Below are 16,876 nucleotides of genomic sequence, written 5' to 3'. Positions count from 1 at the left end.
GTAAGGGTATACATTCCCCGGTATCAATGGTGCCCATTTCGAGTCTATAAATAGTTGGTCTAATGAATAAGGGGACGAAAACCGAAAGAAGTATTAAGAAGAGAAAGGGGTAACGTTCTTTAAATGCGTTAATCCGCTTCTTAAGTCTTTGTTCCACCGCGTCATCTCTTCAAATGATACCGTAGTAATCGTACCAGCTTTTTCTCCTCCCCCCTTTTTTATCGGATCTTTTTGGTTTTCCGTCCTGATTCCTCTTTTGTCTAAGAAAATAAAAGTAATAATGCCGAGGCTAAATTGAATGGCTTCCTCTCTATTGTTAATTCCGCGTACTCCCTCTATATCCCTATTATTTCCCATTTATTGGACGGTGCACTTTCCAATGAAATGCTAAATGATATTTTAGCAATTTAATTTTCATTTTCTTAACTATACGCGGCGACTGATTAAATAGGATATCTAAAGACCGTATTTTCTAATAACTGTATAATTGAACAACGATTTTACTCGATGCCGACTCGAAACAAAGGCGCGTTTTACTTTCACTTTAAATTGACCCCGCGTGACAGCGAGCGACACTGGCGGCCGGCGGCGGAGGTTATTGACTAGTTTATATAGGCGTAAAGGTAAGTAAGGATAGATTGAAAGTGTTACGGTGGAAGCTCAGCTGCTTGCCTGTAATGATGAAACTACCTTCGGGATTTTGGCGGGAGTTTTTCCCTAGCAGTCAATAGATAGTGAGACGCGTCTCGTTTCACCCTTTCACTCTCTCTTCCCCCTTTTCGATCCGGGGTTCTAGGAGTTCCCTGGCATAAAGAGACTGTGTAGACATACATTTAGCGCTAATTTCCCGAAGGAATTTCTACTCTACCTTTCCCTGATTTCCCGTAAATCGCCACCGCTGCCCCCCCCATCCTGACTTCTCTTTCATATTTTACGCCCTTGGCTACAAACTCTTAACCCAAACGGATTTTTTATACAGGGTGTTTCACGCACATTTTCCACTCCAAAATGATTTCCCATAGAAGCATGCATCCCGCTGTTCTTTGGTTCTATACCAGCCCCTGGCAAAACCTTGTACGTTTTCTCTTGCTGGTGTGCCGGAAGCCTGGCCTCGGCTGGGGGTTTCAATAATACATTGAATATCCACTGTAGATTTTCCGTTTATTCCATAGAGAATATTAGTCAGCGTGTGATTTCTGATACGGGTATTTTGGTATAAGCATAAGTTTATAAGATGTGTTCCATAAGTATGCCACTACCTCTACTTCGTAATGCTAGAGGTTCAATGAGAGCTAGTCCAAGAACGACGCGAGAATTGACTACACTCGGTTTTGCAGTCCATCCTCCTATTTAGTCTGTACTAAGCCTTTGATAGCGCCTCACCAGGCGTCGCTTTACGAGAATCTATGACGTTTCGCCTACGTCACTTCATGACAAGCTCTCATTAACGAGTGACACACTTATGGAACATATCTTATAAACTTATGGTATAAGGCTAAAAATTAATTATTCGAGTACGGTTGTCTTTGGTCTGTTGTCCCAAACTGAAATTTAAAATGATAGTAAGGGGGAGGGGGTAAATCCAGATAAAGAAATTCTTCAAAATAAAGTTCTCTGAAATCCGGAAGCACTCGCCACTCGCGTAACTTTGAAAAAACGCGATTCAAGAAAACCTTAGCCGACTTTCTCTCTTACCCCTGTTTTTGGGCTTTTCCTATAACGCGGGTGCGAAGCGGGTGAAACATTTCTACAGGCGCTCGTAGGAAAAACATTGAGGAGTTTCAGCCTGTAAGCTAGCTTCCCCTCCAAGTTTATAATCGGAATTTTATTTATTAAATTAAATTAAATTAATATTTGAACGTGCAGAAATATATTTGTTCATTATTATACTATAGTGAAATGGCCGGAGTCAGAGACCTGCACGGGCCGAGTTTTTCACGCCCGACCCAAGCCCGGCCCGGTTTTAGCATTTTTAATAAGCCCGAAACCCGGCCCGAGTCCGAGTACATAGTTGGTTTTTCGGCCCGGTCCGGCCCGGCCCGTTACATGCATTAACCAAGCCCGGCCCGGCCCGACACATTGAATGAATTGAACCGGCCCGGCCCGGCCCGTTACACGTAGTTCAGTTGTAATTTTTATATACAGGGTGTTTCTGAAAAGTCCATCACAAATTAAGGGGCGTGTTTATGGGACCAAACTGAGCGGAAAGTACCAAAGAACATGGGGTGTACAACATTTTGTTACGGAGATATGGCCTTCCAAACATTCGCCCCTAAAACAAGGAAATATCCAAAAATGAGGAGTAACACTTAAGACCGACTAACCAGCTTGTTTAAAATTACTAGACAATTTCAATAGCCTTTAATCGAACAATTGATTTCTACCTTTACTAATCAGAAGCGTATAAATGAGTAGAAGTATGCCTACGGTGGTAATGTAAAATTAATCCCAAGTGACATGATGTTTCAAGATCTTCCCAGCACCAAGTAAAATGGTTCTGATTGAAGGGACTTTTATTAGCACAGCGTAAACAACGTTATTTTCAGGAATTAGTCCAAATGTCCACGGGCGGCATTACAAAAACGAGGCAGTCTTTCGAATGATACTTGGACATGTTGGAAGATCCCTGGCTTGTTCCTGTTATCTCAAACCGTAAAAAGCTACGCAAATCTTCATCATCACGGACAACACTCTTGTACGTTAGGTATGACCTTGAGAAAACCTAAAAGGACATCTCGAATGTATTTGAAAAACCCATCTCCAATTAAGGGGCGTGTTGTTTGTTTCCAACAGAGTAAACTCGCCCAGAGAACAATTACAATGCAGAGCCACGTTTCGGCGTTAATGGCCCACAAAGGTGGTCCCAAACAAAAGAACAAACTTTAATTTGTTTCGTTCAGTAAGTATTTCATGTGTCATAGATAAAACGCCATGATTAATGCACAAAGAAAATGTTATTGACAAGTTTTCGGACCGCGATGCTGAAATGTGGTGGTGCACCATCGTGCATGAACCACATTCTGTTTATTAAACCTAAGGGTACGTCTTCGAGTAGTTCTGGTAAATCGTCCCGTAAGAACTACAAGTAAGCCACACCGTTTAACCTGGGCTCTAGGAAATATGGCCCAATTAAATTGTCACCCACGATACTACACCACACGTTTAAGCTGAATTGTACTTTGTGAATTCTAACGCAAGTTGCGTGTGGTTTTTTCTTAATCAGCAAACCAATTGGCGGCTGCTTGTTTTTGGATCGTCCTCGAAAATAGTGAGAACTTCGCCTATTCTTAAAAAACAGAGCACTAAAACAGAGCACTATGTTTTTTAAGAAAGGAATAAAAGAGGTTTCACGTACATGTGTTTGTTTTATTAAACTCATAATTCAACGAAGTCTGTTACAATGCCTTTCTTCACAAATGCCGAATATGCGGATATGCACCTAATGTATGGACTAGCCGAGGGGAATGCCGCTGCAGCTGTACGCTTGTATCAGGAAAGATTTCCGCAGAGGCGACTACCAAATCGACTGACGTTCGAGGCTGTGGACAGACGTTTGAGGCAAGATGGACGAATCCAACCGGCTGGACCTCAACCTAGAGCGAGAGCCATCCCAGAGGCCGTAGAAGACGAAGTTCTCACCATTTTCGAGGACGAGCCTGAATCAAGTACCCGCCAAGTTGGTCGCCGATTAGGCGTAAACCACACGCTCGTGTGGAAAATCCTCAGAAGCCACCGGTTTCATCCTTTCCATGTTCAAAAAGTTCAAGGTTTGAATCCAGCGGACTACCCACGACGCACGGCGTTTTGTCAGTGGTTTCTGGCTAAAGTAAACGATATCGATTTCCCACGGGATTTGTTGGTTACTGACGAAGCTAACTTTTCACGGGATGGTATTATTAACTTACATAATAAACATCAATGGTCCCAGCTAAACCCCCACGCAACTTGCGTTAGAAGTCACCAAGTACAATTCAGTTTAAACGTGTGGTGTGGTATTGTGGGTGACAATTTAATTGGGCCATATTTCCTAGAGCCCAGGTTAAACGGTGTGGCTTACTTGCAGTTCTTACGGGACGATTTACCGGAACTACTCGAAGACGTACCCTTAGGTTTGGTAAACAGAATGTGGTTCATGCACGATGGTGCACCACCACATTTCAGCATCGCGGTCCGAAATTATCTTAACGCGACCTTCCCTTTGCGGTGGTTAGGTCGAGGTGGACCTGTGGAGTGGCCTGCTCGATCACCCGATCTGAACCCTTGTGATTTCTTTCTTTGGGGCCACCTGAAAGACTTAGTTTATCAGACTGAAGTGCCCGATGTTGAAGAGCTACGTCGACGAATAATTCACGGCTGTCAAACAATTCGCGAAACTCCAGGCATTTTTCAACGTGTAAGGGAATCATTTGTAAGACGTGCTAATGTGTGCCTTAACGCGGGTGGTGAACACTTTGAACAATTTTTGTAACTAGTTGCAATTAAATGTTAAAACTTGTCAATAAATTCATTTTCTTCGTGCATTAATCATGGCGTTTTATCTATGACACATGAAACACTTACTGAACGAAACAAATTAAAGTTTGTTCTTGTTTTTGGGACCACCTTTGTGGGCCATTAACGCCGAAACGTGGCTCTGCATTGTAATTGTTCTCTGGGCGAGTTTACTCTATTGGAAACAAACAACACGCCCCTTAATTGGAGATAGGTTTTTCAAATACATTCGAGATGTCCTTTTTGGTTTTCTCAAGGTCATACCTAACGTACAAGAGTGTTGTCCGTGATGATGAAGATTTGCGTAGCTTTTTACGGTTTGAGATAACAGGAACAAGCCAGGGATCTTCCAACATGTCCAAGTATCATTCGAAAGACTGCCTCGTTTTTGTAATGCCGCCCGTGGACATTTGGACTAATTCCTGAAAATAACGTTGTTTACGCTGTGCTAATAAAAGTCCCTTCAATCAGAACCATTTTACTTGGTGCTGGGAAGATCTTGAAACATCATGTCACTTGGGATTAATTTTACATTACCACCGTAGGCATACTTCTACTCATTTATACGCTTCTGATTAGTAAAGGTAGAAATCAATTGTTCGATTAAAGGCTATTGAAATTGTCTAGTAATTTTAAACAAGCTGGTTAGTCGGTCTTAAGTGTTACTCCTCATTTTTGGATATTTCCTTGTTTTAGGGGCGAATGTTTGGAAGGCCATATCTCCGTAACAAAATGTTGTACACCCCATGTTCTTTGGTACTTTCCGCTCAGTTTGGTCCCATAAACACGCCCCTTAATTTGTGATGGACTTTTCAGAAACACCCTGTATATTTTTTTTTACATAAAATCAATGATTTGAATTCATATTTGCTTTAGCGTCGTGTATTATTCATTTCTTTTGATAATTGTTCGTTACATTTGTTCTTAAAAGCTTATAATCATTTAAATTATCTTTCATTTGAACTTTGGATTAAATGAGAATCAATTTCGGCCCGGCCCGAATTTTGAAAAATGAACAAAAGCCCGGCCCGGCCCGTTAATTTCTAAAATTTTAAAAGCCCGACCCGGCCCGGCCCGGCCCGATACAATTTTCAAAAGTGGAAAGCCAGACCCGATCGGGCCGGAGTGCTATTCCCCTATTATTAATTCTTGTACTTAATTAAGGCTAATTGATTTGAATTGATTGAAAGATGAATGAAATGATTTACAAAATGTTTTCTCGTTTTTCTTTCTCGTAGATATTCAAGAATTTTACGAAATTACGTTGCTGGACGACACTAAGAGTATACAACAGAAAACTGCGGAGACGCTACAAATCGCCTGTAAATGGGAAAATAGCCCGCCTTTAACGGGAGGACACAGTCTAACCAACAACGAGGTATGCCTACATTCATCCTCTTTTTAAAATACTTATTATTACCGCGCGGCCTGGACTTATTCGTCGAGTGCAGTCTCGTAAAGAAACCAAAGTTAGTCCTTGTTGAAAAATTCTGTTTTTGGCCAATATAAGAAGCTGAAAGAGTACATCGTTCGTGACTCGCCTCTTTGTTACGGATTCCCCTCCCCGCCCCCCCCCTTAATATCGAAGAAAAATCGCCTATGACGAATATATCGCCCTCTATTTAAATTTTCCGACGAAATATAAGAATTTTTTTTTCATCTTTCGTTGGATTAAGTCGGAAAGAAGTTGATAGAACGCGCCACTTTCGCGCCAGGTCGATGCCAGCTGAAGCCGCGCATTTCAGAAATATTTTTATAGAATCTTCGTTTGAAGGGGGGTGCGCGCCAATCTCAATGTACGGAAGTGCTATTATTTATTCGCCTTAAAAATATGGTTCTCTCGCGCAATCAACTTCTCTAAAAAACGTTCTTCTTATTTCTATCCTGTGTTTTCTTTTATCAATTTCTTCCTATATTTTACACCAATTTCTTCCTATATTTTACACCAATTTCTTCATTGATTTTACACCCAATTTCTTCCTTGATTTTACACCCAATTTCTTCCTTGATTTTACACCCAATTTCTTCCTTGATTTTACACCCAATTTCTTCCTTGATTTTACACCCAATTTCTTCCTAGATTTTACACCCAATTTCTTCCTTGATTTTACACCCAATTTCTTCCTTGATTTTACACCCAATTTCTTCCTTGATTTTACACCCAATTTCTTCCTTGATTTTACACCCAATTTCCTCCTTGATTTTACAGCAATTTTCTTCCTTGATTTTACACCCAATTTCTTCCTTGATTTTACACCCAATTTCTTCCTTGATTTTACACCCAATTTCTTCCTTGATTTTACACCCAATTTCCTCCTTGATTTTACACCCAATTTTCTTCCTTGATTTTACACCCAATTTTATTCCTTGATTTTACACCCAATTTTCTTCCTTGATTTTACACCCAATTTTCTTCCTTGATTTTACACCCAATTTCTTCCTTGATTTTACACCCAATTTTCTTCCTTGATTTTACACCCAATTTTCTTCCTTGATTTTACACCCAATTTTATTCCTTGATTTTACACCCAATTTTCTTCCTTGATTTTACACCCAATTTTATTCCTTGATTTTACACCCAATTTCTTCCTTGATTTTACACCCAATTTTCTTCCTTGATTTTACACCCAATTTCTTCCTTGATTTTACACCCAATTTTCTTCCTTGATTTTACACCCAATTTTCTTCCTTGATTTTACACCCAATTTTATTCCTTGATTTTACACCCAATTTTCTTCCTTGATTTTACACCCAATTTTATTCCTTGATTTTACACCCAATTTTCTTCCTTGATTTTACACCCAATTTTATTCCTTGATTTTACACCCAATTTTCTTCCTTGATTTTACAGCAATTTTCTTCCTTGATTTTACAACAATTTTCCTCCTATATTTTACTCCAATTTCCTCCTTGATTTTACACCAATTTCCTCCTTGATTTTACGCCAATTTCCTCCTATATTTTACATCAATTTCCTTATTGATATTTCCCATTTTTAAAGGATAAATTTCCCATATTTCCTTTGAGATGCGTTACATTTTTGGCGAATTCGTAAACATTCTTCTGAATGTTTGGCTATAACTCCGTAAAGGACGCTAGAAGGCATGCAGGTGCGCGGGGGTGGGGGGGGGGGCTAGGACGTTACTGTTTTTCATCCGGTATCTCGGAGAAAGTCCAATTGTCATTTTTGTCGAAATATTTCTAAAAATAATCCTTATATGGGTCAAGTAGTAGGAGGGAGTGCTAGGCCTATTTCGGGTACGGCAACTTTGAAGAGTAGTCATCTTCCCTAAAAATAGACATTGCGCGTCTTTTTTAAGAAAAGTAGTTCGCGTTGACCTGGGGGGGGGTGTATAGGTAGGGCGTCAAACAAAGGAGAGCCTACGAAGTTATTCGGAAACGAATCAATGAGCGTGCTGCAGGAGAATAGAAAACAGTTTGCCATGGCAACCCCTTTAGTTTTTTGGGTGATGCTCGTTGGTCCGAGTGGACTCCTTTTTTACTCGGAGAAAGGCTATAGGGAAGAACAGAATTACAATAAATTCCATTCGTAGAATTCTCCTTGAAAGTGCGGTAGGCCTAGTTATCTCTTTTTTTCCGGTTGTTTTCAAAATTCAGGCCACATTGTCCCCTTCCCCAATCCCATGGGCTCTTTCTATTCGCAACCTTCCATACACGTGTTTGTAACTTCTTATCATCAATACCAGAAGTGAGATGAGACTAGAAGTGAAGGGCTCTAGCATTGGTAATAGATCCTGGCATTAGTGAACAAATTTGAGGATTTTACGCCGCCTCAATCGCGCCTACAATAGAGAGAAAAAAATTGGTCGAGTTCCAAAAAAATTTCTTTCCCCCTTCCCCTCAACCTAAAGCGGCGAAACACGGACGCGGGTGCTTGAATCTAGTTCGGCCGTCTACCACCGCGAGCGTCTCACGTTTTGGAGGGGAAATTCTGAAACCGCCACTAGAGGGCCAACCGTTGGTGTGTTATCAAGAATATTCACTTTCGCCGAGCGAAGAATTTGGTTAGCTCAGTACTTCTAGTCTCATCTCACTTCTATCAATACCGAAATAGCAGTGAAGACTTTAGTCTATAAGAAAAGTTTCCTCATTTGATTTTAAATATTTAAAAATACCTTATAGCTTATAGGGGCGGCGGCCTGTCGCGTTATTGTCATATTACCCTTGACCCCGAGTCCGTCAGTCACTTTATCCTCTCGTTGTTTTATTAATACGATGGTTAAAAGTGTTTGATCAGAGTTTTGTTTGAGTCTCGAATTTGTTGCTTTTAGGTTGACATATGGAGGTTTTTGGACGGCTTTCAGAATGCTCAGGTAAATAAATGTTTTAAGTTCAATTCCTTTTCTTTCTCCAGTTTATTTTCTCAAACTTGGAAGGAGGCTTTTTTGTTTGTGCAACGTTCTTTTTTGCTTCGTTTCTCCTAATCCGATTTGTGGTTTGTCCCTATTTTATTCTTGAAACCGAGTTTATACGTCAGAGTCGCGAGTAGCAAATGTTTAGAAGATACTAGTTGCTGATTGCGGTTTCCATATATAAACAAAGATTCTTGAACAGCTAGCCCTTATTTCTTAGGGGTTTTTATTTTAAGCGTATAAGCCTATCATATTCGTCGTAAGTATGGGTCGAAAAGATACTGGCGTCTGCTTTATTAAAAGCTAGAAACTCTAGGTGTTTTTTACGGCCTAGTAGACTGATCCCACTGCCAAATTTCATACTCAATGAGGCCGCGGAAAATTGGTGGCCGAAAGGATTTATAAGTATACCTATGTTCAAAGTCGCTGTACCAGAAATTAAATATCTAATTCGAAACGAAAGTTCCCCCGGAGCCTCCGAAATGAACTAGGCCCATGCGTGTCGCAAAGCGAGAATATTTTTTTAACCAATTTAGTTCGCCGTGTTTTACGTTTGGGGGCGCTTATATTATCGTAAAATAAACAAAGTTCAACCCCGTGACCCTGTCGACTGCTTAAATATTTGGACCAAGGTCGCGGATTGTAAGTGTACGTTTTTATTACTCTTACTGAATTATTTTAATTGAAATAATTTATTTTGTTGTCATCAATACAATCTAACCGAAAGATTCAATAAAAAGTGAATAGCCCCAAAAACATTTACGTTAATTTTAGGATGAAACTTTTCTCTATCATAAAAATTTTATGACTGACCCCTAAAATATCAACGATAATTTAAGGAAGACCCCTGTCACAACGGTAATATAAGCGCCATCTCGTACACATATATGGTGAAAATGTTTTCCTTAACAAACTGGGTATTTCCCCACATAAAATTTGACATGGCATGGGCCTAGTTCATTTCGGAGGCTCCGGTTCCCCTTTTAACCACGTGACCTATAGAAGAGCGCGGCTTTTCAAAAAGCAATAAAATCTAAGGTAAAGGTATATTGTTTTAAAAGCGAGAAATTCCAATCAGTGACACTCGGAAAGCGGAAACGGAGAAGAAGAAATTATTAATTTCCGGTTTTGTTGTTTCTCGAATTCGCCTTTGAACAAATAAAAAAGGGGAACCTCTAGAGGATGCGTGCGGGCAGAGTTAAAACGTCTGTTTAATTATTTTGGCTTAACCTACTTTAGCTTCTACCGATTTTCAGTAAAAGCTGAAGCGCTGCTGTTTAAAAATAAATCAAAGTAGCGTGATTTTCGATTGTATACTCCCTCGCTACGTACCTTTAGACTTTTAGCCAGCGAGACTACGCGCCCGGTTTCCCGATAAGTCTGCCATTTTAATTAAAAGGTTCGAGTTCCCGAGGACGATTTAATTCTTAGATTGAAGACTGACTATTTCCTGGTTTTTAGGACGCCGTGTTCTGGTGACATTTTCCACTCAAGTTGACGCGTCCTTATGTCTTCATGTCAGCAGACTTATCAGAAACACGTCCCTTATGTAGAAAAAAGCATTTTTCGGCCCCTCGAAGCTATTCTTTTTTGTCCAGGCTTAGAAAGAGCTGCTTCTATAGCTGCGGGAAGGTCTTCTTCTTCTTAAGTACACTTAAAGGGAACGTGAAAGAGACGAAAATATTTTTTTTATCAAATACAGGGTTCGTACGGAACCTGGATAAGTCGGGGATATGGAAAATAGGGGAATAAGTCAGGGATTAAAAGTTTTTCCTAAAAAGTCAGGGATTTCGTTTGGTATATCAAACCATGCTTCGAGCAATGCTAAATATGAGACAGGTGTGATGAAGTGGGCTCCTTAAACGCCTTAAAATGGTCAGGGATAAAAATTTGGTCAGCGATAACCTGGAAAAGTCAGGGATTTTCAATATAAAAATTTCGTCCGAACCCTGAAATAGGGTTAGCGGCCTAAAATGAATGGTGAGCAAAATGACTTAAATGGCGCCTCGTTTGCTTTTTATTACCGCGTTGTTTCATTCAACCTTTAAACCGGTATTTTCTTACAGAAATTCTATCCTCTCACTTTACTTTGACCAGAAGTGAGATGAGACTAGAAGTGAAGGGCTCTAGCATTGGTAATAGATCCTGGCATTAGTGAACAAATTTGAGGATTTTACGCCGCTTCAATCGCGCCTACGCTAGAGAGAAAAAAATTGGTCGAGTTCCAAAAACGTTTCTTACCCCCTTCCCCTCAACCTAAAGCCGCGCAACACGGACGCGGGTGCTTGAATCTAGTTCGGCCGTCTACCACCGCGAGCGTCTCACGTTTTGGAGGGCAAATTCAGAAACCGCCACTAGAGGGCCAACCGTTCTTGTGTTATCAAGAATATTCACTTTCGCCGAGTGAAGAATTTGGTTAGCTCAGTACTTCTAGTCTCATCTCACTTCTGCTTTGACTCAAAATTCGTCGAAGAGAATTGAACTATTTTGAGAAGAAGGCGCTCGGAGATGGAAGCCCGGCGCGCCAACCTAGAGAAGGTAAAGAGAATATAGCGACGGGAGTAGAAGTTTTAGAGCGCTACGATTCGTGTCCTCCGCTTAAGCTGTCTCGTGTATTAGCCGCCTCTAAATAGACCTATTTCGAAAGCCGGAAGTAAAATAGTCCGGTGGTGTTTGACCACCTTGTTTTTCTAATAACGAAGACCTTAGATTGGGCTTGAAACAATAAGGACTAAAATTGAAGCGTGGCCGCTGCTCCTGGTGTATTCTCTTTGGTTTCTTGAAGCTGGCCAATCTATACCCTCCACCCGATTCAACCTTTTTTGTCTATTGGAGGAAAAAAGAATCTTCTTGATCCTAAGAGAGAGAGGGGGGCGGGGAGCGGCGCGTTCCTACTGTAGTCTAGAGGGAGAGAGTTAAGCCTAACCGGGTTTCCATGGTTACGACATTCGAGGGATTTGCGGTCCGAATATTGTTGAAAGGGAATACGAACTCTGCGGAACCTTTAAGATATGCCTACCATGCCCCGCATTGCAACGCCTTATACGGACCATTTAGACAAGGGGGAGGGGGTCGATAGGAGGGGGGTATCGCTTTTAACAACTCATTTCTACGACCGCCAATGACGTATATTGCTATTTAAAAAAAAAGATCAAAAAAAAATTTAAATCGTTGGATTCTTGGCTGTGAATCATCCTTATAGCGACTTTATCACGTTTGACCAGACCTCAAAGAATCTATTACTAAACTAAAACTGATTATCCGAACTCCTATATAGATGATGTGGTCATAGCGCTTCTAGCTTCGAAGTTAATTAGCTAAACCCCGCAACGTATACTATAGATATTTCAAAATGAAGAAATATATATTTTTTTATTACAATGTGAATTATTTCGAGCAACTATTAAGCCTTTTAATTTTATTCCGAGCAATGCCGTCAAAATTTAATGCCGCGAAATCCTCTTCAAAAATTAATTAGTTTCGGGTCCAAAGCAAATATGGAACGCGCGCGCGCAAATACGACGTTATAAAACCCCAATTTTAATTGGAAACAACTAATTAGCTTTTCAAATGTTTATCAATTCAAAACGGAATTAAAAATCCTTTTTTATTTGCTCTTTTTTTTAAAAATCTACTGAAAGAGGGGGGGATGGAGTCTCTAGCGTAATACGACGTTTCTCTTCCTTTAATTGTTCAACTTCCTAAAAATCTCTCTTGGACGCTAATTGGTCCAGCCCTCCCGCATCCTCTACCCCCGTTTTTAAATCTCATTCGGTGTCAGAACCAGGTAACTCCGAAAATTGTAATTTTCCCCATGGAAATTTTGTTCTAAATTATCCACGAATCCGAGTCTATCGTGATTTTATCCCTCTCATAAAGAGCACCATTTTGACCTAATTCCGTCAATTTGGCGGCTGCCTAGAGAGTACATCAGAATTAAACATCTTTTTTAATCATTCTGAAAATGTTGTAAACGTGTTTTTGCACTCTGAAGAGTCACCTGACCCCATAGGCCCCAAAAACCCGCTTCTCTCCTCCAGCCCCCCCCCCAACGAAAGGGCGATGCGGATAGAGCGAAGAATCGGGAGTATCACGTCACGTACGATAAGCTGGCAGCTCCCTCTAGCGGCGGGCGCCTCCGTCCGTCCCTCCGTCGTACAGGGCTAGTATTTTCTCCCGTCGTCAGCGTCTTAGAATCCCGGAGACTGCGGATCGGAACCCCGACTTTGCTCCCGGTACTCCCGAAAACTAGGTCTCGCGCGGCGCTTTGCTCCATCGACGAGCGAGCGAGCGAGAGAGAGAATATTTTCAGCCCTCCCTCCGTTGCCATTAGCGTGTGTCCCCCCCGTCCCCCCACCATCTCTTTTCTGTACTCTGTAGGTCGTTTTTGGCTGCACACTCTCGAAGCCTTTCCTTAGCAGATAGCCAACCATTCTACACTCGGCGGCTAGTAAATAGTGTCTGAATTTACTCTCTCTCTCTCTCTCTGGTGTCTCCCTCCGCGTGTACGCTTTAAAGTTAGGCCCGGAAATATTTCCCCAAAAAAATATATCGAAATTTACGCGTGAGAAAGAAAGATAAGATCTCGGAGAGTGCGGGTGTAAAAAAGCCGCCTCGTTCGTTGATAAAACTGCATTGCTACATTTTCCCGCATTTATGCCGATGGAGACGCTATTCTTGGCGGCCATTTTGGATTCGACCACGTGTTCGCTAGCGTAGGGGGGCTCAATCATTTTGACTCCCCCCCCCATTTGTGCCGAATTTTAAGGGAAAGTGATCATCACGTGCTCGTCGAATTTAATCGCGATATTTTGTGTTTGGTGAAAATATCTAAAAACTCGGGATTAGGCGGAAGCGCGCCTTTTGTGTTAGGCTTTCTTCCGGTTCATTGATTTTGCTCCCAAAAACATTGATTGTTTTTTCGGGGTTTCGAAAGACGCTTTCGGTCCGCGGGACGTTTTAGCCCCCGTGTCGCGTCATCGAGGTGTTCATGTGATCAACCGTTGGTCCAGTTTGTAGATAGGTTTATTTCAACTTTATAATTTCATTCCGAGATTAACGTCTTTGTTCGTGGGTTTGTCAATGGAATATTTTTTTTTTTTTTTTTAGTATCATTTGTTATGATCGTGATAATTAATTTAAATGGTAAAAATGGAGGGTGATATAATGTGAAATCGCGTTCAAAATCAGGTACGTTCAAAGAGGAGTTTTCTCAAATTTAATATAATCGAATATAAGGCGCTGAAAGGGTTATAGCTCTCCAATTATTGAAGATAAAAATACTCTCGGAATCACCTGGCATTTGGAATCCAATTTGCAATCTCCCCCGCATGCATGCGGAAAAATTCGGGATACCTCTAGAGTCGGTAACCGTTTCCACCTACTCTACCTTTGATTGACCCCTTTGTCAGTCAGTTGCGAAGATATATTTTTCTAAATAGACAAGGCCACGTACCAATATGGCTCCGGCCAGATAATTTAGACTCTAAGATACGTTACATCCGTATAGGGTTATCTCAGTTGTGACGTCAGTACCTAGGTAAAACGTCACGGGCTTAGCTTTGGCAGTGGGCAACCATGTTTGGTACCACTTTTGTTCAAGGGGCCAATAGGGACTTGGCAGTACTACGTCATGCAACGTCAGGCTACCTTCCATTAGTGCTAAAAACATACCAGGAGGAGGGGCTTATATAGCTTTCATTCTGTTAAAAAAACATACCATAATGGCGCTGGGGGCGGAGTTAAGCCCGAATTGCCAAGTCCCTATAGCGTGCATGGGTGACGTCACACTAATTAGGGCTTCTGAGATGGCTGTATACGTATTTGTTGAGGGAAGAATTAGGTAGGCACGCCAAAGATATTATTACACCTTCTCTTCTCGGACTGCTTTCCTAATGAAAAACCGTGTTCTCGTGGTTCATTTTATACTATAGGGTACGGCGAACGTAAAGAATTAAGACGAGGTGCGCTACGCCTTTGCAGGGTTCGTACGGAATCTGGATAAGTCAAAGATATGGAAAATAGGGGAAAAAGTCAGGGATAAGTCAGGGATTTAAACGTTTTTCCTAAAGAGTCAGGGATTTCGTTTAGTATATCAAACCATGCTTCGAGCAATGATAAATATGGTCCCGGTGTGGGGAAGTGGACTCTGGTAAACACCTTAAAATGGTCAGGGATATTGCCAAAATTTGGTCAGGGATAACCTGGAAAAGTCAGGGATTTTCAATGTAAAAATTTCGTACGAACCCTGCTTTGAGGGTACAGGTATAACGCAGGACCTAGTGACCTTAAGAGCCGGCCGCCGTCCACCCCTATAGCTTTTTATCGATGTTTCTCGCGCCCTACCTACCATGCATGCGGCTCTCGATGATCCATCGATAATTCGGCCACGTGCACTCTGGTTTATTTCCAGACGTATGTATGGGTTCTTTCTCTATATTCTATCTGCAGGAGTGCAGAGTAAAGGCTTGTTGTTTTTGTCGCTCGGCGCCTTCTATTCTCGGAGCTGGAAAGCTCCTATCTTAGCGTGATCTGAACTGATCAATCGTCGAACATCGCTTGCATGCATGCATGCATGCACTCTTGGGGAGAAATTTTAGTCTAGAAACGCCCTATTCCGCCGATCATCCAATAACTTCCTCCCTTAATAGACGACTCGCGTTCTTCACTATTAACTTAGCCTTTTAACGAAAAATCGTCTGATATCACGCGACACCTTGTTTTAAACCCGATTAAAGAATAATTAATCCGTTCAAAGATGGGCTTTACTTTCTGATTGTAGCCGTCGAGTTTGATCATTTCAGGCAGGGAAAGGTATTTTTATTAAATAATGACAAAGTCAATTTAAATTCGGGGAAATTTTAATTCGGCTTAGCTCCACCTCGCGCTCACCGTGATGGATTTTCACGGTCAACTTGTTAAGTTTTTATTCCCTAAGTTGGCCGTGGACTTTATTATTTTCTCGAGGGATCATTAGGAGTATTTCATCTCTCCTAATTGAATGTCATCTTGACTATAGTGACCAACTCCTCCTCTCGTCTGGAGAATTTTAAGAATTTCTCGCGTAGTTGCGAGACAAGGTATATTGCATCACTCTTCAAAATGTATTATTCTTAAAGCGAGTCTTTCTTGGCTTGTTCAATGGAGAAACTAGTCTTCAAATTGGTCTTACATTGAGAGTCTATCGAAGATAAAGGCGGCGTTTATCTGTTTGAAATAAGGCAAAGTTTTGCCCTTTTCTCTGGTAGATCCTTGTCCCGGGACTGGCGCTGCCGAGGGGTCGGACGTTTTGGAAAAAGTGTACGGGATTTCGAAATTCAATTTGATTTCTTCGGATTTCATTTGATTTCGTCGGATTTCATTTGATTTCGTCGGATTTCATTTGATTTCGTCGGATTTTGTTTGATTTCAGAATTCGATAAAATCCAATGGATTTCATCGAATTTTGAGATTTTTCCCGTGATTCCGTCCGATTTTGCTATTTTTCCCGTGATTTCGTCGGATTTTGTTTGATTTCAGAATTCGATAAAATCCAATGGATTTCATCGAATTTTGAGATTTTTCCCTCGATTCCGTCCGATTTTGCTATTTTTCCCGTGATTTCGACGGATTTTGCGATATTTCCACTGATTTCGTTGGATTTTGAGGTTCTTGGCGTGATTTCCTCGGATTTTGAGATTTTTCCCGTGATTCCGTCGGATTTTGAGATTTTTCCCGTGATTCCGTCGGATTTTGAGATTTTTCCCGTGATTCCGTCGGATTTTGAGATTTTTCCCGTGATTCCGTCGGATTTTGAGATTTTTCCCGTGATTCCGTCGGATTTTGTGATTTCTTTTGATTTTGGATTTCGTGAATTTTGTAATGGATTTCACGATTTCTTTACTGATTTCGTGATTTCTATGTTGATTTCGTGATTTCTTTCTTGATTTTGTGATTTTTTTACTTATTTTATGATTTCGTTGCTGATTTCGGATTTTTTATTTTATTTCAAAATCAGCATTGATTTCGGATTT

General features: G+C 41.0%; 1 protein-coding gene across 4 annotated transcripts in view; it reads left to right on the top strand.

Annotated features, from left to right (window-relative positions):
• dlg1 (MAGUK family member discs large 1) overlaps nt 1-16,876 on the top strand; it is a 174,215-nt gene that overhangs the window by 54,315 nt on the left and 103,024 nt on the right. For 3 of the 4 annotated variants that reach the window (XM_089844351.1, XM_089844353.1, XM_089844352.1), the window contains exons 3-4: nt 5,730-5,869; nt 8,784-8,825. In XM_089844351.1, the coding sequence (XP_089700477.1) occupies nt 5,730-5,869; nt 8,784-8,825 (182 nt within the window). The remainder of the gene's footprint in view (nt 1-5,729; nt 5,870-8,783; nt 8,826-16,876) is intronic. The other variant, XM_089844354.1, reaches the window with a different exon arrangement.

This window comes from Phalangium opilio, unplaced genomic scaffold (genome assembly GCF_054372755.1).
Source record: "Phalangium opilio isolate 3A_F unplaced genomic scaffold, DU_Popi_V2 ptg000075l_1, whole genome shotgun sequence".
Lineage (NCBI taxonomy): Eukaryota > Metazoa > Arthropoda > Arachnida > Opiliones > Phalangiidae > Phalangium > Phalangium opilio.
Note: the sequence above shows the minus strand (reverse complement) of the source record. Positions and strands in the feature narration are given on the sequence as shown.